The sequence below is a fragment of the Oncorhynchus masou genome, chromosome 21 (assembly GCF_036934945.1).
Source record: "Oncorhynchus masou masou isolate Uvic2021 chromosome 21, UVic_Omas_1.1, whole genome shotgun sequence".
NCBI lineage: Eukaryota > Metazoa > Chordata > Actinopteri > Salmoniformes > Salmonidae > Oncorhynchus > Oncorhynchus masou.
The window spans coordinates 41,964,408-41,988,106 of NC_088232.1; the positions used below are offsets into that span (position 1 = coordinate 41,964,408).

At 44.1% G+C, this 23,699-nt stretch overlaps 1 protein-coding gene across 2 annotated transcripts in view; it reads right to left on the reverse strand.

Annotated features, from left to right (window-relative positions):
* Nucleotides 1-23,699, reverse strand: part of LOC135508372 (tyrosine-protein kinase receptor-like) — a 136,110-nt gene continuing 112,411 nt past the window's right edge. The window contains exons 15-29 of one of the 2 annotated variants that reach the window (XM_064928510.1): nt 22,074-22,230; nt 21,421-21,603; nt 20,679-20,777; nt 19,920-20,072; nt 19,550-19,660; nt 17,176-17,362; nt 16,908-16,998; nt 6,067-6,131; nt 5,278-5,407; nt 5,086-5,183; nt 4,900-4,992; nt 4,552-4,653; nt 3,356-3,490; nt 3,123-3,213; nt 1-3,028 (exon numbers count right to left, since the gene is read on the reverse strand). In XM_064928510.1, coding sequence (XP_064784582.1) covers nt 1,955-3,028; nt 3,123-3,213; nt 3,356-3,490; nt 4,552-4,653; nt 4,900-4,992; nt 5,086-5,183; nt 5,278-5,407; nt 6,067-6,131; nt 16,908-16,998; nt 17,176-17,362; nt 19,550-19,660; nt 19,920-20,072; nt 20,679-20,777; nt 21,421-21,603; nt 22,074-22,230 — 2,769 coding nt within the window. In that variant the 3' untranslated portion in view covers nt 1-1,954. Of the gene's footprint in view, nt 3,029-3,122; nt 3,214-3,355; nt 3,491-4,551; nt 4,654-4,899; nt 4,993-5,085; nt 5,184-5,277; nt 5,408-6,066; nt 6,132-16,907; nt 16,999-17,175; nt 17,363-19,549; nt 19,664-19,919; nt 20,073-20,678; nt 20,778-21,420; nt 21,604-22,073; nt 22,231-23,699 lie in introns of both variants that reach the window. The other variant, XM_064928508.1, reaches the window with a different exon arrangement.

A 23,699-nucleotide genomic window follows, 5' to 3' on the forward strand; every position in this document is an offset into this window, starting at 1 on the left:
GAGAGAAATATTTCATTTATTTGGGGTAGAAGTATACAAGAACAAGTATATTGCATAGTTTCTAGCCTTTGTTCTTCTGTGGAGGCACTCAACTTTAGATCTGTGGAATTTAAGCCTTGACACAATATTCAAAGGAAACCATGTGAACTAAAATAAAAATTGTTTTCACAGACAAACATTTTTTAGGAAATTTTACCTTACCAGGTAGAATCAGGATAGGGGGTTTTCTTCACTGTAATATATAGGCTGCTATGGATCCTAAAAGAAACACAATCCCTCAAGGTCTCAGCAGATTTACAAATGATGAGTAATAGTGAAGTTGTCAAGAGCATGACAAAACTTGTCCACCTTTAGGCTACAGTCAGAAATATCGTCAGACTGAGGTGGCTACAAAGTGCATCATGGAACATCATCGTGACATACCATTATTGTAACCAGTATGCTTTATTTCAGTGTAAAAAGCTTACATGTATATCAGCAACCGTACTGCTTTAACAGCTCATAACAATAAGAAATGTTATCTTGTGTCATAAATACTGAGAAATAAAAAAGTAAGCAGCAAGCAAGCCCTCTAGTGAAAAACACACACAAACTGTTTGGTATTTCATGAGAGTGCTGCCCCCTGTTGAGTGTAAGATGTACTGTAGAGTACTACATCACAAACACCAACTAGTGCTCTGGCAGACCCAATGGCAGTGATCAACTACAAGACACTTAAACATATACAAAAACACGTTATAAATTAAGTATAACTGCTACAATGCAATGAGTTAGTAAAGTTTAAATACCAATGTCAAATAATAGCATTTCATCCTTTGGTGTAGCCAAGGTGAAAGTTAGTTGTATTAAAATGGTCTGTGTTGGAACAAGATGGACAAATGACAGAGGGGCTTCTACTATCACATTCTCTGCTCTTGGTGTCTCTAAAACCCTCTTCAGTAAAGAGTGAGAACAGTCATTATAAGAAGAAATGCATTTAGAGAGGGTAAAGTATTAGTAGACAATGCGTATAATAAGGTAGAACAGACTAAAGTATTTTTATTTTACTAGGCAGTCAGTTAAGAACAAATACTTATATTCAATGAGGGCCTAGGAACAGTGGGTTAACTGCCTGTTCAGAGGCTGAAGGACAGATTTGTACCTTGTCAGCACAGGGATTTGAACTTGCAACCTTCCGGTTACTAGTCCAACGCTCTAACCACTAGGCTACCCTGCCACCTTATTAAGCAAATAAGTGTGGAATGACTAAATAAAATGTAAATGCTATCTACAAAATAACTATGGCAATTCTAAACAAGAGATGAACTTTTGCTTATGAGCCAGATAGGGAACAGTAGATAGCACAAGTAATTATAATTGTGATCACAAGTTCATACACTCTCTCTGGTCTACTCAGTACCCATCACAGCACTTTCACACATACTTAAAATCTCATTTCTGCTTTATCCATCACCTGCATAGGCAACCATAGCTTCCTATATGTTTTCACAGTATTGATTTAGCAGTCAATTGCAGTCATTCATTCCAGTGTAAACCTTACAAGGTAATGTTATAAACAAAGAAAGGAATGGATTAACAAAAAATCCCCAAACCAGAGGAGACACTGCACATTTGAATGGATGCCAGACATTGCAGATGACTCCAGCTAGGGCCTAGAAACCCTCGGAGGCTTGGATGTGCTTTTGTGCCCAGTGACGGCCTTCTTGGGCTGTGTCACATTCCACCTCAGGAATAGAACATGCTACCTGTCTCCTGGCAAAGCAGTATCTCCTTCTGTCTTTAATCTGTTGTGTTTTCTTGCTACTGTGGACTTTCATATAAATCTCTCACCGTCTACACTAACTACAAAGCATCATCAGTAATACCAAAACTACACAATAGTGTGTTCCTGTGCATGGCCAGTGAGGTGTGGGGTCTGTTCCAGTGTTCTGCTCCGCTACCCCAGGGGCCAGGTTTAGACAGGGGTGACACTGAGGTCCTCAGACAGAGAGAAGCCTGAGTCTCTGTCCCGGGTGGGTTTCTCAGGCTTGGTGTGTCTCCTCACATCCTCGTGTCCGTAGCTGGCGTGGCGCTTCAGTAGCAGTTTGGGCATACAGGAAGAGGCCGCACCCAGGCCCGCCCCTGAGCAGGAGGAGAAGCAGGAGGAGAAAGAGGTGCTGGGGGCACAGCTGGTGCTGGCACTGGGGCATGGCTCTGGGCCTTTGGGCACCACCAGGGGCAGGCTCTCTGCCTCATAGCTCTGCTCATCGTAGGCATAGTTGACATTGCCACAGGGGAAGCTCTGCAGCTTAGCCAAGTCCATGCCCAGGGCCTGGCCCCCACTGGCTCCCCCCGCTTGGCCCTTCCGGGAGGACGCCAGGCTAAGGCTGGGCGCACCCTGGGGCTGGGGAGCAGAGAGGGCCTGGCAGGCTGGGAAGGGGGACGAGGAGCACAGACTGCTGGGGACAGGGAGGCCGTTACTGCCATCACACCCAGAGTCGGTGCAGTCAGAGGTAGGGGTACCTGCCTGGGGGGCGGAGTAGCTGCTGGACAGGGGCATGGACTTGGTATGAGATAGGGCTGCCTTCCCCCGACCAAAGCTCTCCAGCACCCAGGAGCCATAGGTTGGGTTCCACAGGTTCTTTGTCTTGTTTTTTAGCCTCTGGCTGCCTGAGAATGAGCTGTCCCTGGAGCAGGGCCAGTTGAGGGGCTCGGGGTGGAGCCAGGCTCCAGGGCAGACACCTGGACCCGGAGCAGGAACAGGCTCGGCCCAGCAGGGCTCCAGGGCCTCGCGGTAGGAGGCCACCTCCTGAGGCAGCTGCTGGGGCCGCAGCAGACAGGGATTGTGGGGCTGGGGCAGCGACGTGGGACCAATGCCCAGGCCCAGACCCAGACTGCTCATTTGAGGAGAGAACTCCTGGGAGGCAGTGTGGCCCAGCAGCAGAGGGGTCAGACTGCCTGGGGTGTCAGGGCGGATCACAGTGCTCAACTCCTCCTCCACTGTAGGACCGTACTCCACAGGCAGGGGTGTGTTGATCACATCAGGGTCCTGGGCAAAAGAAAAGAGAGAGAATAGAAAACAGTGAATATGTATGGTGAGTGTTGTGAAGAAAATGGATCCCTGGCTGCCAGTGGGTCAGTACCTGAGTGCAGTAGTTGATCCTCTCCAGAATGGTGGAGAAATTGGGTCTGTGTTCAGGGCAGTGCTGCCAGCACTGAGTCATGATCCTGTACCTACAGAAGAGAGTTGGAGAAAAGCCAACTGAATCACGGATTTAAGTCTAAAACTGCATATTGGCCTTAAAACAGACCTAAATCCATTATAAACTCCCGTCAAGAGAATTAACTCTCCATTAGCTCAATCTGATCTACTCACACAGGCCCGGGACAGCTCTTAGGGGGGTTCATCCTCCCCCCACTTGTCACAAACTCCAGAACCTCCTGGTTGGTTTTGCAGGGATAAGGCATGTAGCCTAGAGAGAAAATCTCCCAGAGCAGTACACCAAACGACCTGCAGAGAGAGAGCAGAGGTCAGAAAAAATAGTTGATATGAGAAATCAGCTGCTTCAGAAAGTATTGATACCCCTCGACTTATTCCACATATTGTTATGTTACAGCCGGAATAAAAGATGGATTACCCATAATGACAAAGTGAAGACATGTTTTTAGACATTTTTCTAAATCTATTGAAAATGAAATACAGAGATGTATGCTTGTGGTTATTATCCAGATGGAACCTCAATCATTGTTTTCACTCTGTATTTTCCCGTATTTGTCTCCATGCATTGTTCCCTCTATCCTTACCAGTCTCCCGGTCCCTGCCTCTGAAAAGCATCCCCATAGCATGATGCTGCCACCACCATGCTTCACGGTAGGGATGGTGTTAGACCGGAAATAAGCTGTGCCTTGTTTTCACCAGACAAAGCGCATTGCATTCAGGCCAAAGAGTTCAATTTTTCTCTCATCAGAACACAGAATCTTTTGCCTTATGATCTCAGAGTTTTTCATGTGCCTTTTTGCAAACTCCAGGCGTGCTGTCATGTGCTTCCGTCTGGCCAGTCTCCCATAAGGCCCAGATTGGTGAAGTGCTGTAGAGACTGTTGTCCTTCTGGCAGGTTCTCTCATCTCAGCCAAGGAACTCTGTAGTTCTGTCATAGTGGTCATTAGGTTCTTGGTCACCTCCCTGACCAAGGTCCTTCTTGCCCGGTTGCTCAGTTTGGTCAGACAGCCAGCTGTAGGCAGAGTCTGGGTAGTTCTATATTTCTTCCATTTCCCAATGATGGAGACCACTCTTCTCTTGGAAACTTTCAACACTAGACATTGTTTTATACTTTTATACTTATGTCAATGAGATATATCTGTATTTCATTTTCAATAAATTAGCAAAAATGTCTAAAAACCTGTTTTCACTGTCATTGTGTGTAGATGGCTAAATAAACCAATTCTGTCTGTAACACAACAAAATGTGGAATACTTCAAGGGGTATGAATACTTTTTGAAGGCACTGTATGTACTGCTACTGGTCATTCAACTACAGTTTGGATACATCATGTAATAGAGTGAATGGGTTACCAGGTGTCAGTCTTGCAGGTGAAGATGCCCTCCATGAAGGCCTCTGGCGGCATCCACTTGACGGGCAGCATGGCACGGCCACCCTTTCTGTAGTAGCTGGCCCTGTGGAGGAGAATGAGTCATGGTTAGTGTCTGAAACGCCTCCATAACTAAATGGGAATAGCACGCTCAAGTCTTCACTGCGTGGAGACGAGACTGATCCAACAGATATGTTGAGATATCAGCTGGGAAAAACACAGAATGGAGAAATTAAACATCACAAGGCGTTAAGATCCTTTTTGGGGGATGCTGAACTGAAGCAACAAGCAGCATGGTACTGGGACAGAGAGAACTGGTGGTTAAGTATACCTGTATATGTCACGCGCCATTCCAAAGTCTCCTATCTTAGCCACTCGGTCTGGTCCAGGGCAGGTCAGCAAACAATTCCTGGCAGCTATATCTCTGAAACGCATAACAAACAACATTGAATACCTCTTTATGTAGTATGAATACTGTATACAAAAGGCTAATGGTTTGGTAGGAGGACATGGTAACCTGTGGATGAAGTGGTTCTCTTCTAGGTAGCGGCAGCCGAAGGCGATGTCTCTGGCCACATGTAGCAGCTCCAGCATGGTGAGGGAGGAGCTCTGACTCTGAAAAAACACCACACACAAAAAACCATTACTACTAACAGACCCATAGGGCTGTTGAACACTTCAGGCAGCTGAGAGACACTCTGCTACCGACCGTTTTGGGTCGGTTCTGTCTCAGGAAGCTCTTCATATCGCCTCCAGTCATCAGCTCCAGGAGGATACAGCGGGGCAGGATCTGCAGACTCACCCCGATGCAGCGCACTATGTTCTGGTGGCTGAACTTACTGTGGAAACACAAGAACAGCGGTGGTGAATACACTTCTGTACCTCAGGCTTGGAGAGTTGGCCAGACACCAGCTGTAATGGCTTTAGGGTACAGGACTGTTTTTTACAAGTTGTGTGTGATATGGTGTGGTGGCATCAACATATTAATGAATGTGTCTGTGTTTATGTCTAGGCTGTGTTTAGTATTATTAAATCACCAGGAAACACTCCAGGGCCCAATTTACCCCAGGCTACTCATTATATACTCTGTTGTGCCTGTCTTAGACTGACAGCGTCTGCTCGACAGAGATGCTTTTTAATGCTTTCAGCAGAACTCCATTTGGAGGTGAGACAGATTTCTTCCCGCAACCACCTGCTGTTAACACAACAGGGAGGATGAACCTGACTCTCTATGATAAAGAGTCTATGTGTGTGTGTGTGTGTGTGTGTGTGTGAGAGAGAGAGAGAGAGAGAGAGAGAGAGAGAGAGAGAGAGAGAGAGAGAGAGAGAGAGAGAGAGAGAGAGAGAGAGAGTGTGTGAGAGTGAGAGAGTGTGTGAGAGTGAAAGTGTGTGTGAGAGTGAGAGTGTGTGAGAGTGAGAGAGAGAGTGAGAGAGAGAGTGAGAGAGAGAGTGAGAGAGTGGAAGTGGATGAGGCCCTGTGTGTTCCAGCCTAGTCCACCTCATAATCAGAGCCTCCATCAGGAAATCCATTTCGTCCTGTTCGGAGCAGATCTCCGGAAGAGTCTGTGGAGCAGAAAGGTATTAACAGTCAGTCAGGCCCTATTCAGAACAGAACGCATGCAGAGAGAGAGACACCCCATGGCATGCACTCATCAGCTGATTCACCCAAGGAAATTACAGTTGATTTCATAGCAGACTTTTCTAGAGAAATCTATGAATTAATGAATATATGCAGCAGAAAGACTAAAGAAATGAATTGTGTTCTGTACAATGTTAATGTCTACAGTATGTATGTGCAGTGATGTTACATTTTAAACCTACTGTTATATTATAATGTAATCAGTCATTGTTTGAGTTGCATCCTGCATTTTTCCAAGCAGAAGTGATACAAACTGACATGTCTTGTCAGAGTGAAACACAGGACCTTTAGATCAGTGTTGGAGTCTTTTTAAAGGGCACCAGCGTGATCTCCTTTGTTAGGTTATAGGTCTGTACGTCACTGTGACGTACAACACAGAGCTAGAGCCTTTCTTAAGGCAGGTGTAAATATACCTGACCAGCAGTACACATTATGAAGGAAGTGCAGAGGGAAACTGCCATAGAGAAGGAACACTCTTAGTTACTCTTAGCATTTTAGTCAAAAGGTTATCAATATTAGTTTTTCCCAATTGTTTACACACTACAACTGGCCCATGAAGCACAATGACCACTCATTTACAGGTTTGGGTCATTGTGCCAGACACCACATCTGCAATACTAGTAGCACATGTTTTGCTTTACACCCAGACTGCAATTTTATAACAAACATTTGGCAAAACACAACACACAATGCTCTACCTTTGGCACAACCTTCACAACTAAAATATCTTGTCTGCAAATTAAAAGCAACTCAGTTCAACAAGCTAAGCTCAATTACCAATTGATCACTTTCTCTCTTCACATGTGCAAACACTAATTGCATAAATGTTCCCTTTGCAATCAGACCTTTGGTATGGATAAAAAGCCCACAGGTCAGAACTCCTGTGTTTGGAGAACGATGGAAGCAAACTTGGCAGAGAGAGGTGGAGGAGAGGTTGAGGTGGGGGTAGAGGTAGAGGTAGAGATAGAGGTAGAAATAGAGGTGGAGGTGGGGGTAGAGGTGGAGGTTGAAATAGAGATAGAGGTTGAGATAGAGATAGAGGTAGAGATAGAGGTAGAGGTAGAGATGGAGGTAGAGGTGGAGGTAGAGATAGAGCTGGAGGTGGAGATAGAGCTGGAGGTGGAGATAGAGCTGGAGGTGGAGATAGAGCTGGAGGTGGAGGTGGAGATAGAGCTGGAGGTGGAGATAGAGCTGGAGATGGAGGTGGAGATAGAGCTGGAGGTGGACATAGAGCTGGAGGTGGAGATAGAGCTGGAGGTGGAGATAGAGCTGGAGGTGGAGATAAAGCTGGAGGTGGAGATAGAGCTGGAGGTGGAGATAGAGCTGGAGGTGGAGGTAGAGATAGAGGTGGAGATAGAGGTGGGGGTAGAGGTGGAGGTAGAGGTGGGGGTGGAGGTAGAGATAGAGGTGGAGATAGAGGTGGAGGTGGGGGTAGAGGTAGAGGTAGAGGTGGAGGCAGAGATAGAGGTGGAGATGGAGGTGGAGGTAGAGATAGAGGTGGAGGTGGAGATAGAGGTAGAAATAGAGGTGGAGGTGGGGGTAGAGGTGGAGGTAGAGGTGGGGATAGAGGTGAAGGTAGAGATAGAGGTAGAAATAGAGGTGGAGGTGGGGGTAGAGGTGGAGGTAGAGATAGAGGTAGAAATAGAGGTGGAGGTGGGGGTAGAGGTGGAGGTAGAGGTAGAGGTGGGGATAGAGGTGAAGGTAGAGATAGAGGTAGAAATAGAGGTGGAGGTAGAGGTGGAGGTAGAGGTAGAGGTGGGGATAGAGGTGAAGGTAGAGATAGAGGTAGAAATAGAGGTGGAGGTGGGGGTAGAGGTGGAGGTAGAGATAGAGGTGGAGGTAGAGGTGGGGGTAGAGGTGGAGGTAGAGATAGAGGTGAAGGTAGAGATAGAGGTAGAAATAGAGGTGGAGGTGGGGGTAGAAGTGGAGGTTGAGATAGAGGTAGAGGTAGAGGTAGAGATGGAGATAGAGCTGGAGGTGGAGATAGAGCTGGAGGTGGAGATAGAGCTGGAGGTGGAGATAGAGCTGGAGGTGGAGATAGAGCTGGAGGTGGAGATAGAGCTGGAGATGGAGATAGAGCTGGAGGTGGAGATAGAGCTGGAGGTGGAGATAGAGCTGGAGGTGGAGGTAGAGATAGAGGTGGAGATAGAGGTGGGGGTAGAGGTGGAGGTAGAGGTGGGGGTGGAGGTAGAGGTGGAGGTGGGGGTAGAGGTAGAGATAGAGGTGGGGGTAGAGGGAGGTAGAGGTAGAGGTAGAGGTGGAGGCAGAGGTAGAGATAGAGGTGGAGATGGAGGTGGGGGTAGAGGTGGAGGTAGAGATAGAGGTGGAGATAGAGGTGGAGGTAGAGATAGAGGTGGAGGTGGAGATAGAGGTGGAGGTAGAGGAATATGTTATTTGTCTTATGCAGCTGTATGACCCAGTGGGTGAATAAACTTAGTTTGAGCTTTACTAAGCATCCGTGAGTTCTACTCTTATTTAGAACCTTACAAAGGCGAAACAAGTAAATGTTTCATGTATTACTGTATGAAATTGGGAGCTATATTGCTTTGCAACATGTTTATCTTGTATACTGTATTACTGTAGTGTTTACTGTACTGCATGCTATTTTGTTTTTGTAGAACTGAAAGACGAACACCACGTACGCCGTGGTAAAACGCATCTATTTACAGACGAACAGGAGGCTGCCATTGTGCAAATGGTAGTTGAAAATAATGCCATAAGACTGCGGGAAATTGAACAACAGATTATTGAAAACCCTGCCATCTTCAATATCAGAGTGAGTTTAACATGAAAATCAGCCAAGACCTCAGAAAAGGAATTGTAGACCTCCACAAGTCTTGTTCATCCTTGGGAGCAATTTCCAAATGCCTGAAGGTACCATGTTCATAGGTAGAAACAATAGTACACAAGTATAAACACCATGTGACCACGCAGCCGCCATACCACTCAGGAAGGAGACGCGTTCTGTCTCCTAGAGATGAACGTACTTTGGTGCGAAAAGTGCAAATCAATCCCAGAACAACAGCAAAAGACCTTGTAAAGATGCTGGAGGAAACATGTACAAAAGTATCTATATCCACAGTAAAACGAGTCCTATATCGACATAACCTGAAAGGCCGCTCAGCAAGGAAGAAGCCACTGCTCCAAAACCGCCATAAAAAATCCAGACCATGGTTTGTGACTGCACATGGAGACAAAGATGGAACTTTTTGGAGAAATGCCCTCTGGTCTGATGAAACAAAAATAGAACTGTTTGGCCATAATGACCATCGTTATGTTTGGAGGAAAAAGAAGGAGGCTTGCAAACCAAAGAACACCATCCCAACCATGAAGCACAGGGGTGGCAGCATCATGTTGTTGGGGTGCTTTGCTGCAGGAGGGACTGGTGCACTTCACAAAATAGATGGCTTCATGAGGAGGAAAATTATGTGGATATATTGAAGTAACATTTCAAGACATCAGTCAGGAAGTTAAAACCTGTTTGGGAAAGGCGTGCCGCTAGCGGGACACCTCGACAACATCTGGTGAAATTGCAGAGTGCCAAATTCTAATTAAATTACTATAAATATGGGAGCACGTGATGCCGCGGAGCTGAACAGACGTTGACAAACCGAGCTCTTCAAAGTTATTCTATTTTTACCTAAATAACAACGTTGCTACAATATTCTAACATCGGCTGATAAATTGTCAAGTACTTACCTTCCCAAAGAGCCATGGACCTCCGACCGAGAGGCAAGAAGGACGACCAAAACGTTGTTGATTCCCAAGATAACGATAACGCTACAGCAAGCAAGATTAGCATTAGCCCTCATAACTCAGACGACAGTTCCAGACTGTTGCTCTCAGCAGCCTCTTGCGAGTTTGCCGATATGCTGGCTACTCTCCTCCGGGAAATTCAGGATGGTAACAGAGGTCTTTCTCTGAAAATCGATAAGAAATCGGCTGAACTCCATTCCTCCATTGACGACCCGAAATCCTCCATGAATGATCTCCTTTTCAGAACGACTGAGGCAGAGTTGCGCATTAGCACAGTTGAAGATACCATCGCTAGACATGACCAGGACTTGATACAACTGCAAAAGGACAATGCCTACCTCCAAAACAAAGTAGATCAGATGGAAAACCAGAGTAGACGTAGTAATATCCGTGTGGTGGGATTGAATGAGGACAGCGAGGGCCGTGACCCGGCCCGTTTCTTCACTCAATGGATCCCTGAGGTCCTAGGCATAATCAACTTCACCAAACCGCTGGAAATCGAACGCGCCCACAGAACATCAGCACCGAAACCCCGGCCAGATGAGCCCCCACGAGCCGTCCTGATCAGGTTCCTCCGTTTCCAAGACAGAGAGAAGATACTGCAACTCGCAAGAGCCAAAGGGGACATCACCATCGATGGAAAGAGGGTCAACCTTTTCCCAGATATGAGCGCGGATCTCGCCAGACGCCGCAAGCAGTTCAGACCTGCCGCCAAAGCATTGAAGGAGAAGAACATCACCAGCTACCTCATCCACCCTGCGCGGATGAAAGTTCAGTACAAAGGCCGAAGCCATCTCTTCAACACACCGGGAGAAGTGCACACTTTTCTCAAAGAACTGAGCAGCGTCTGAGCCAGGACGGTCTCTCTGGGGGATAAAACGCAGTTCGTTTGTTTTCTCTTATCCGGACTAAACTGCTGGTATCTCCCGGTCACTTTAATTGATTTGTACATTTTCAACTAACCGTATCTTCCCGGGGTGAGTTCTATTACATTTACAGGAGAGTATATTTTGGTTTAGTCCATATCTACTGGGCGAAGCAATAAGTGGGCTTAGGCCCACTGTTTTCCCCCTCATTTGTGTTAATCTTTCGTAAAGAGACTCAAGCATCCCTTACCGTGGGCAGTAAATATTCAGCCATAAATATCTATTCACAACGTTTGTTTTCAATTTAGAGAGCTCGCAGGTTTTAGTTTACGCCAAGGTTTAGCTAGTAAGAGCAAGATGGAAAGCGAGCAGCAACGTATCTCTACAAGTGTATTCATGTTTGATTGTTGGGACTGTTGTTCTAGTCTGACAATCGGGGTGGGTGGGATTTTTATTATTTTTTCTTCCTTTTTTCTATGTTTATTGTTTCCTTCCTAAAGAGACACACAGGTCACTTTTGTGCTCAAACCAAAGTTGAAACATTTCCTAATTATCTGCATATGATAGATTTCTATTCAGTTACATATTTGAAACCCAACCTATGCTTAACCCACTAAAATATGTCACATTCAACGTAAAAGGTCTTAACAGCCCGATTAAAAGGAAAAGAGTCTATACAATCCTTAAGAAATTAAAGGCTGACATTGTGTTTTTACAAGAAACACATCTTACAGCCAGTGAACACAAGAAATTGAAGAGGGAATGGGTAGGACAAGTTTTTGCATCCTCTTTTAACTCCAAAGCAAGAGGAACTGCAATTTTGATAAGTAGACACATCCCCTTCTGCGTCAACAACACCATCTCTGATCCCTCTAGCAGGTTTGTTTTGGTGCAGGGGCATATCTTTTCAGAGTCTTGGACCCTATTGAATATTTATGCTCCTAACTTCGATGACCATATGTTTATTCAGACTGTCTTCCTTCAGGTTGCTCAAGCACCACCAGGATGGCTACTGGTTGGAGGAGATTTTAATTTTTGCTTAGATACAGTTCTTGATAGGTCTTCTGATAAACCCTCACTTCTTACCAAAGCCGGCAAGCTCACCATGTCATTCATGTAAGATCTCAATTTACTAGACATCTGGAGACAGTTGCACCCACAGGATAGGGACTACTCTTTTTATTCACACCCACACAAGACACACACACGCATACTTTCGACACAACTGTTTCATAATACTTTTAAGAAATACTATGAAGACCTCTACACTTCCCAATCAAGCGATGATCTATCAGAGATAGACTCCTTTCTCTCCTCTCTCAACCTCCCATGCCTGTCAGGGGAAAACAGCGAGCGCCTGAGTGAACACTTCTCAGTTCCTGAATTGTTGGAGGCCATTAAATCCCTACCTTCTAATAAATCTCCTGGGGAGGATGGCTTCCCTCCAGAGTTCTATAAAGAATTTAGGGAGCTGTTGGTCCCCTACCTTATGGAGGTACTTAAAAAAGCCAGAGAAGACAACTGCTTTCCAGAGTCCTTCTCTCAAGCAGTGATTACTGTAATCCACAAGAAAGGGAAAAACCTGCTAAAGTGCGCCTCCTATAGACCAATCTCTCTCCTTAACACAGATTGTAAACTGGTCACCAAGATGCTATCTAAGAGACTGGAGTCATGTCTTCCCCTGTTGGTCAACCCAGATCAGACTGGCTTCATAATTAATAGATTGTCCTCCAACAATCTCAGAAGGTTCTTTGATATAATTCACCTTGCTAACAAAAACAAAATACCTAGTGTCGCAGTCTCCCTCGACGCTGAAAAGGCCTTTGATAGGGTTGAATGGCCATACCTCTTTCGCTTCTTGGAAAGGTTTGGTTTAGGTACCATGTTTGTAAATTTGATAAAATCACTCTACAAATCTCCGAAAGCTAGGATTGCTACCAATGGGATTACTTCCTCCTCTTTCCCTCTTTATAGGGGGAACAGACAAGGTTGCCCAATTAGCCCCCACCTCTTTGCCCTCGCCATCAAACCATTGGCTGAGGCTATTAGAACGTGCCCTGACATACATGGCTTTGAGGTGGGCCCCCATACCCATAAATTATCACTCTTTGCGGACGACCTTGTCTTATTTCTAACAAACCCAGAACACTCCCTCTCTCACTTGCAGATCCTACTACAGTGTTATAGCTCTTTCTCTGGATATAAGGTCAATCTTGATAAAAGTGAAATCTTACCGTTGTCTGTCTGTGACCATCATAGCATCAAGCACAAGTTTCCTTTCAGATGGTCGCCTATGGGCTTCACATATTTGGGCATAATGGTGGATGGTAATCTGAACAACCTCTATAAACTCAATCTGGCCAATTTGTTGCAAAAGGTGGAGGTTGACCTTTGTAAATGGATGGACTTACCTCTCACTCTACTGGGTAGAATCAATGTAATTAAAATGAATGTCCTGCCCAGGTTTCTATATCTGTTTCAATCTCTCCCTATCCCTGTTCCCGCAGCATTTTTTTCCTCTCTCGACAAGCTGACCAGACGGTTTATCTGGCACGGCAAAACCCCTAGGGTTGGCCTGGATAAACTGACCCTTGATTACAGTCAAGGGGGCTTAAACCTCCCCAATTTTAGAATGTACTACTGGGCTGCACAGTCTAGGTTTCTGGCTCAGAGGTTTGACAAGGGTCCCTCTCCCTCATGGTTAAACATTGAAAAGCTTGAGGTAAATGATGACACTGGGGCAGATTTGTTTTACAAATGGGACAGAAAATCTATAAAAACCATCACAGACAACCCTTTAATCATACATTCTGTCCTGGCATGGTGCAAACTGCATGAGCTGTTCGGACGAGGGGGATTCCTTTCCCCTAAAACCCCTTTATGGAACAATAGATTGATCCCTATGTTTTTCCAGAATAGTAACTTTAGACCATGGTCTGATAAGGGGATCACTCTTCTGGAACATTGTTACGAGGAGGGAGTTCTTATGTCTTTCGATCAGCTGAAACAGAAATACCACTTGCCTAACAGGGACTTCTTTAGCTACCTACAACTACGAAACTTTATTAGGGTGACTCTCAAGGGACAATGGAACCTACCTAAGATGTCACCTATTGAACAACTCTGCCACGCAGACCAACCACTGTTCAAGACCATTTCCCGTGTTTACAATGCTCTTATGTCAGGACTAACACTGCCTGGGCTAGATAAACCCCGACTTAGATGGGAGAAAGATCTGGGTATTGATCTTGATGAGGATCTATGGAATGACCTATGCAGGGATGGGGTTACATCCACATTGAACTCCAGATACAGACTGATCCAGTTTAATTTCCTCCATCAGCTCTATATCACCCCATCTAGACTGCACAAGTTCAACCCAGATATCTCCTCCCTATGTTTTAGATGTGGCTCAGATGAAGGAACATTCCTCCATTCCACTTGGCAGTGTCCAAAACTACACGGTTTCTGGCAGGGGGTATGCGATACCATATCCTCAATTCACGGGGTTGCATTCCCTTTAGACCCGGAGGTCTGTCTACTGGGTAACTTTACTAACACCAATCTTAGGCAAAGCCATACTATAAAGCTAACAGAAATATTGCTAGCGATTGCCAAGAAATGTATTGCCTTGAAATGGAAATTGGATTCCTCCCTGCCAGTTGCAATGTGGCTTTCGGAAGTTAATAATTGTATCCCTTTGGAGAAAATCACTTACTGCTTGAGGAATAAGTTAAAGACATTTTATAGAATTTGGCAACCTTTTATTGACTATATGGAGAATCTCCCCCCACATCTCATTGATTGAATCTATATATAATCTTTACATAATGTTTCACACGTAATGTATAATATGTAGCCTACGGGGCAGGTGATCCAATGTCTCGTTATTTTGTTATTTTTTATTATTTTTTATTATTGTATGTTTGTTTATATAATTATAATTATAATTTATTTTTGTTACGTTCGTCTTACTGTCACTTTGTCCTATCGTTGTCTAATATCTTTTCACTTTTGTCTTGAATGTTCTTAATTGGAAAATGCAAAAATAAAATATATAAAAAAGCATTCATGTAAATACAAGTGTAATACATGAAAATAAAGCTTAACTTGTTGTTAATCCAGCCAACGTGTCAGATTTCAAAAAGGCTTTACGGCGAAAGCAAACCATGCGATTATCTGAGGACAGCGCCCTGCATACCAACACATGAAAAACATATTTCAACCAGACAGGTGCGACACAAAGTCAGAAATAGCAATATAAAAAACGCGTTACCTTTGATGATCTTCTTCTGTTGGCACTCCAAAAGGTCCCAGTTACATCACAAATGGTCCTTTTCTTCGATAATATTCTTCTTTATATCCATAAAACTCAATTTAGCTAGCGCACTTCAGTCAATAATCCATCCAGTTTCCCTCCATCAAAATGCATACAAAATAAATCCCAAACATTACAAATAAACTTTTCCAAGCAAGTCAAAAACGTTTATAATCAAACCTTAGGTATCCTAATACGCAAATAAACGATAAAATTGAAGTTCATTACTGGAGATAAATAAGAAAGAATGTTCTTTCCTCCACACGCTTGGAAACACTACAGCCAAAATGGGAGCCACCTAGAAAAACTACAATATTTGGGTCATTTTTCCAAAAACCAGCCTGAAACGCTTTCTAAAGTCTGTTGACATCTAGTGGAAGCCCTAGGAACTGCAATTTGGGAGGACTTGGGCTTATAATTACAGTACTAGCCATTGAAAACAGTGGTAAGCTGAAAAAAATAAAAAAATAAATTGGGATGGTTTGTCATCGGGGTTTCGCCTGCCATATCAGTTCTGTTATACTCACAGACATCATTTTAACAGATTTGGAAACTTCAGAGTGTTTTCTATCACTTATATGCATATCCTAGCTTCTGGGCCTGAGTGACAGGCAGTTTACTTTTGGCACACTTTTCATCCGGACGTGAAAATACTGCCCCCTATCCCAAATTATTAATGCTTGGTCTCAAATGGGTTTTCCAAATGGACAATGACCCCAAGCATACTTCCAAAGTTGTGGCAAAATGGCTTAAGGACAACAAAGTCAAGGTATTGGAGTGGCCATCACAAAGCCTTGACCTCAAGCCAACAGAAAATTTGTGGGCAGAACTGAAAAAACATGTGCAAGCAAGGAGACCTACAAACCTGATTCAGTTACACGAGCTGTGTCAGGAGGAACGGGCCAAAGTTAACCCAACTTATTGTGGAAAGCTTGTGGAAGGCTACCCAAAACGTTTGACCCAAGATAAACAATTTAAAGGCAATGCTACCAAATACTAATTGAGTGTATGTTAACTTCTGACCCACTGGGAATGTGATGAAAGAAATGAAAGCTGAAATAAATAATTTTCTCTACTATTATTCTGACATGTCACATTCCTACAATTAAGTGGTGATCCTAACTGACCTAAAACAGGGATTTTTTACTACGATTAAATGTCAGGAATTGTGAAAAACTGAGTTTAAATGTATTTGGCTAAGGTGTACGTAAACTTCCAGACTTCATCTGTATGTGTGCTGACATTATGCTGTTTGACATGTATTGAGTCATGTTGAAATATAAAACAAAAACTGTTGCATTTGTGTTCCTTTCTTGTTTGAGTACACACAAACAATATACAGTATAACAACAAAATCTTAGTCTTTACACTGAAATAGGTTCTGATAGTAGTGTTTTGAATTTGTCACATTGGTGTGATCTCGGTTGTCACTAAGTTTGATTAATTTGATTTGTGTGTGTGTCTCATTTGTATGCAGAGTTGAATTTTGAGCAGGGAGTACATGATTTTGATTGCTGTGGGGTTTCGGGAAATTGACTAACTGTTTTGTGTTTTGTTTTTACAATTTTGAGTACATGAGATGTAATTTCAGCAAACGTGTGTTAACAACTTGGAAAAACTGTAAACATCATCTTCTACTCTTTGTTTTTGGCTATTCATGTATGTGCAATGCCCAAGAGGAATTATATCATTTAAACTGTTCTGTGCTGATATATTCTTAGTCATGGAGGAGTTAAGGAGCCGAAAGTAGAGGAACTGACCTTTATGGCCACTTGCATGGCTGTGTTCTCTCCATTCATCCCTAGAACCTGGCCTTCATACACCTCCCCAAATGCTCCATGGCCCAATGCCCTGCAAACACACACCAAGCCAGACAGGTGACAAAGAGCTTCACTCCAGAACTTCACTCCAGAGCTTCACTCCAGAGCTTCACTCCAGAGCTTCACTCCAGAGCTTCACTCCATCATGTAATGCACATTGTAGCTTCTAGTTCAGTGCTCAGTCAGCTGTACTGTGTGTGTGGACTACCTGAGGAGGGTGATGTTCTTGCGTGGTACTTCATTCAGCTCACTCAGCGAAGCAGCCTTGCCAGCAAAGCAGTAGTTTGGGTTGTAATCTGTCATGATGGTGGATGACCGGATCTTACTCAGCTTGTATTCTGGGCTCTGGAGACGTAGCCTGACCGCGTGCAGCTGGTTCTTCTTACGGTAGTATACTGTAGGAGAGAGAGACCAGGAAGACAGTGTTGGTTACTGTCATACAGTCCTCGGCTTCAAACTGTTGCTATACTGTACCTATCAGAGACATAACAACACACTATCCCTGCATCAGACACACTACCCTAATGTCTGTCTGTCCTCTAACCTCTGGCCTCTGACCTCTGGCCCTGGTCCAGTCAGTGACTAGCTGTGAGTCTGTGAGTTGAGGACCGAGGACTCACCCTCCGTGGAGGCGGCCCGCGGCCCCGATGCAGGTTGGTAGTCTGCCTGGGGAGCTGGGTGGGGGCCCTGGGGGGCGATGCGTGGTGGTGAGAGGTGCCCTCTGCCGTGACGTCGAGCTGCAGGTGCAGACAGACGCGACGCTCGGGGGGAGGAGTGGGGGGCCGTGGACAGACTACCAACCTACTTGGGGGAGAGCTCAGGTGAAGAGACAATGTTAACTGTCTGAGGTCTGTCTCCACCTGGATGGGCCCTCACCATGGGCCACAGTGGGGCTGCTTGACCATCTGGCTTTTGGGTTGAGTTGAGTGTGTGTGTTGTATTGTGTTGTGTGTGTTGTGTTGAGTTGAGTGTGTGTATGTTGTGTTGTGTGTGTTATGCATGTTGTGTGTTAGGATATAGAGAAACTATATATTGATACTGTACAGTATGCCTTTTGAATTGACAGTGCTAGAGACAGGAAGCAGCTCTGATATCACTTCCTCTGAGGCTTATGGGAAAGTTCTGTGGTCTTACGCAAAGGGACTTTCACTCCACAGTGAAGCTTTGTGTTAATAACAGGTTTTAATGATTTAGCATTGGAAAAAAGTACAGTTCCACTTCAGTCATAGCACAGTGTGTTACAGTTAGTGCACAAGTCAAACTCTAAATATGAGGATCTCATACCGACATAGAGGGAATGTTGATATTTGGTGATATGAGTTTGTCTGACATCATCAAGAAAAAATTATACCATCCCACTGGGAACACACTGGTTGAACCAATGTGGAATAGATGTTGAATTGACATTCTGTCATGGTAAGACACTCCATGATTAGACACTCCTTAATCAGCACTGTCAGGAAAGTAAGAGTCCTACACTGCCAGAACCCCCCCCCCCCATACCGCAGCACACGGTCGTCAAAAAGGGAGCAGTCAAAGAGAAACGGAAAATGATCCCTCACTGTTAAACATTTCTGTCCCAAAAATGAATAAGACAATCAGTCAATTTTTGGAGCATGAGCACACATAAAGTACACATATAACACAGTAGCAGCATTCATTATGATATGAATCATTGATCGCTCATTGGCAAGACGAGGTTAGACACTAATATTAGTATAATAGATTATTATTCTTTCTTTCACTCCTCAATGTTTCCAAAGCAGAATAATCATAGGTACAACTTAAAAGTTAATAGCAGTCATTTCCCTCATTCCCTAATCATTCCTTTTAACAGGCTTATTGTGCAATCATTAGCATTAAGCGATTAAACCATGTTTTACCTTGAATTAAAATAAACCCATGTGATTATAAAACAAGTATAGAAGGTAAGAATTGTTACTGGTGTGCCGATTTGTCCAATGTGCACTTTTAAGCTTGACTAGACAAACAGTATATGTATGTTACTGCACATACTTGGGACCATCAATCCCAATGTGCCAGACCACTAAATGAATACTTAGCCAGCCCCTTTACTCTGATAGAAACATCTTAGATTTTGTGGAAGTAAAGTGCAAGAGTGAAAGGTGGCTAGACAGTAATCCCTTCAGCCCCTCCTAAAGTATGTGTATCACAGTTCAAATCAGTTCAGTCTCAACCAGGCTTGATATCTGGAAGAAATATAATGCCCAAGGGCTGAAAAGACAAACCCATTTTTGTCAATGTGGATTTCCCAAAAGAGGATTATAAGCAACAATTCCTAAAAGGCCACCTTTGGTAGTATTTTCTACAAGTATCTTCCTGACTGTTAAATGCATAGTTGAATCATGGACTTCCACCATTCACTCACATCCAGCATCACATTTCCCTCAAAGAGAATACATTAAACCACAGCTTGGTTTACAATGCCAAGCTCCTGCCTTTTCATGATGCTTTCATTGTCAGAAAGTTAAAAACAGTATCATTGGCATGGAAAGAAACAGCTCACAGACGGTGAAAGGTGGAGGGCACAGAATCAACACAGAATTGGAAGAGGCTCTTACTGAGGGTGAGGCTGGCGCAGGTCAGGACGATGACCGTCACCACGATGGTTGCCACCACAGCTAGGATGAGGGACAAGGACAGCTGGCCTTCTGGAGCGAGGCCCTGATGGGCTGCTGGGGGGTCAGAGGTCAGGGTTAACAGAGAAAGATGGAGAACCACTCGGATCATAACAATGCATCAAAGACAATGGGATTACTCGAGAGGTAGTTCCTTCCGTAACATTTCTCAATTTCTCTCCTTTTATGAGTGTACCATTTCAAGAGAAACACAGTGGTAGATCTGTGAAATTCTCAAGGACAGAGTTTTAAATTGAGCATATATAATCCCAAAACACATCTAGTAAAATGAGGGTTTTTACTTGACTTTTACCTGTGCAGGTGACGTTGTCACTGGCCAGCACCTCCTCGTTGTGACAGAGGCATATGATGAGTTGAGTGTCCTCGTCCCATTTGCAGCTCTGGGTCTGGCAGTGACCGCAGTTGAGCTGCACCTTGATCTCACATTCTCCATGGCTCTCCATGGCTGAGTGGGGAGAATGACAGAGGAAGTTCACCACATTAATCTCACAAGAAGAATGCTGTAGCAGAAGCACTGGTCAACTTAGCCATATCTATGGCTAAAAAGAGAAGCTGTTTTGCAATCAGTGTTCTTTCTCTTCTTCATAACGTTGTCAAACACTGGACTTCAATTCTTAACTATGGTCAACTAAAACAAATCATGGTAAAGTCGGTACTGCATGGCCATGGGTCAGTTAACGGTTTTAGTTTGTGTCTTTTTCTTGTCTGTCACTACACAGATAACTGCTTTGTATTCTATCCTGCATTGGCGGCACATGCATTGGACTCAAATGACATTGTCGTGCCGTAAATAATTGAGGGGCTGTCTGTTCCTCTACATCATTGAAAAAAGAGAAGGTTGCATGGCGCCAGGATCAACAGGATCCGTGAGGCCCTGAATTAGTTAACTAGTGTCTGAGGGATGAGGAGCCCATCCCTTCTTCTCCCACTGAATCAGAATCAGGTGGTAGAGACACACAAACCTCTGTGTTACGGCCTTGGCTCGCTCTCTGCTCTCCCCCTCCTCTCTTCTGGCCCCCAGTGACACTGATGAAGGAGGAGAAAGCCTTACCTGCCAGCGGATGGAGAAATATTTCCCCCATGGGATTAACAAAGGAGATGCCATCCTGACCGCCCGCTGTGATGTCATCAATCAGCGCAGCATCGCCACCTTGATTTAGATGAAACACAATATCAAAGGTAAGTAAATGTAGAGAGATTGTAAAAGTCTATGTTTGAGCTAATAATAACAATGGTTTATTATTGCTTGCATAACATATGCTCACATTATAAATGGCAATCTTTATTTTGATCAAAGATGGTCTGGGTAGAGGGAGTATATGGTATATTAACGATGTTGAAAGAAATCACATTTTTCTCAGTCTGTACACATCTTCGCTCAGTGTGTGCCATGTTTTTCAGAGGAGCCAAACGGACCTCCAATCTTATCAGTCAATTAAGTAGAACTTTCTTCCCCAGACAACACAAAAAGCAGGGTCTTTCATGATCTCAGTATGAGTTTAACCTGTATCATAATATCACAACATTCAGAGAGGGATGTTTATTCTGTCATCAATCCATGACTAGTAAATCATACCAGATAAAGGCAGAAAAGCAGTGAATGTTATCAGCCTTCCCTTTCCTTGGGGCCAATGAAAATTCTCCAGCATAAATGTATTTGTCAGATTCATCACAGCTAGAAAAGAGCTGGAGGCTACAGAGGGAGGATCATAAATCCTATAATAACACCCCTAGCAGTACAGTATGTCACATAGGAAAGCAGTAAATATTATTATGAGTGTGTGTTAGATTACCTCTGTATCCGCCTCCTCCTCCTCCAGCAGTGCAGGCTCCCCCTCCCCCTCCAAACCCCCCGAAGGTGGCCCAGGACAGTTTGGATAAGGCTTGGGGGCAGGAAGAACCCCCCTCTGCTCCCTCCAGGAGAGACTTCCCTGCCCACAGGTGGCTGGAGGAGTCCTTCCAGCCTCCACCTCCCCCTGAAGCACACACACACACACACGCCTCATTTAGCCATCACTCTCTCTAAACACTTCTTCTATTGATGTTTGCATAAGATAGGTTGATAAATTCTCCATAAGAACTTGCTGGTCAAGGAGGATTTACAGGGAATGTTCCATGAGTCTTTTCCAAGTACATTAATACAGTATTGCCATATACACTATGTCTTTTCTTCCTTTTCAATGGTTGCATAAGTCAAAAGGCTGCAACCAAGATTATAAGCAGACCCATAGGATAACCAGGGGCCAGGGCCAGCTTCTTGATATAAACACATGCACTCCTGCCCTTTCTCTGACACCTTCTACTGAAGACGCTCAAGTAGGAGCTTTAGCAGTCAGAGAAATGAAAGCCATGTGTTTTCAAGGAGCAGATAGCTAGCTCTGTGAAGAGAATCTCAGAGGGAAGGGAAAAATGGAGGGGGTGAAGTGAGGGGGGAAACCCAACCAACCTGCTGCTCCAGTCTTGCCATTGGAGCTGGAGGCCACTGTGTCGTTCTCATACTGCTCCAGAGGGATCTGGTCCAAGCTGCTCTCTGGGTCCTCCAGGTAGGCCTTCCCTCCACCACCAGCCGCTATCAGTAGAGGCACCAGCACCTCACCCTCCATCTGGCAGGGGTCACAGGGGTCACAGTCAAACACAATAGCAGCTTAAAAAGGTCCAATGCAGCCATTTTTATCTCAATGTCAAGTTATTTCTGCGTAACAATTAAGTATCTTACTGTGATTGTTTTCAATGGTCAAAAATAAACCAAAATAGCTTCTTAGAAAAGAGCAGTTTCTTAAGCAATAATTTTGCTAGGACTGTCTGGAAGTGGTCTGAGTGGGCTATTGGCAGAGAGGATTGGAACTGTAATTTATCGCCCGGTGATGTCATTAGGCAGACGAAAACTCCATCCCACCAAAACAGGCAAAAAAAAGCTTTATTTTTACAAACCTAACACAATGGTAAATCTAAGCGCAGGCGGTAGAGCTATAGTTTCAGGAAGGTGTCAGAAATATTTTTGCTATTGTCACGATCACAATTATCAGCACATTTGCTGGTGTTGGCGTGAAAGGGCTGAGTTTTGATGAATAAACAAGTTGTGGGTGTGTCTAGGCTTGGCCCCTCACTGGCCAGTCAGAACGTGCTCCATAGTGAAATATTGTATGTGGTTGCTTCAAGTTGTGTATTTATGGTCTTTTATGTACTGCCTTTGTATCAGTTCCAATGTTAGTCCCTTACTCTTGGAACTAGCCATCCCGGATCCAGGAGAATTGTCGTCAACTACACTAATTAGCATAGCGCAACAGTCAAAAACTATTACTAGAAAATATTAATATTCATGAAATCACAAGTGAAATATAGTGAAACACAGCTTAGCCTTTTGTTAATCACTCTGTCATCTCAGATTTTGACATTATGCTTCACAGCCAAAGCAAGACAAGCGTTTGTGTAAGTTTATCGATAGCCTAGCATAGCATTATGTCCAGCTAGCAGCAGGAAGCTTGGTCACGAAAATCAGAAAAGCAATCAAATTAACCGGTTACCTTTGATGAGCTTCAGATGTTTTCACTCACGAGACCCCCAGTTAGACAGCAAATGTTCCTTTTGTTCCATAAAGATTATTTTTATACCCAAAATACCTCTGTTTGTTGGTCACGTTATGTTGACAACGGGGGAAAAAAATATATATATATCCATAATATCGACAGAAACATGGCAAACGTTTTTTATAATAAATCCTCAAGGTGTTTTCAAATATCTATTCCATAATATATCAACCGGGACAAGTGGCGTTTCAGTAGGAGCGAGAGGAAACGACTACATTGCATAAGTGGCCAGCTGAGGGCCACTTAGCTCTCTGTCTTTTACGCAAGAATCACTCTGAGAGCCCTCAGCTGGCCACTTATGCAATGTAGTCGTTTACGCTCATTCTTCAACATAAAGGCGTGAAACTACGTCAAAATGCTGTAGACACCTTAGGGAATACGTAGAAAAAGGAATCTGGTTGATATCCCTTTCAATGGCCAATAGGGGTGAATAGGAACACAACGGTTTGCTAGAATGTTTTTCAAAACATGAGTCACTTCCTGAT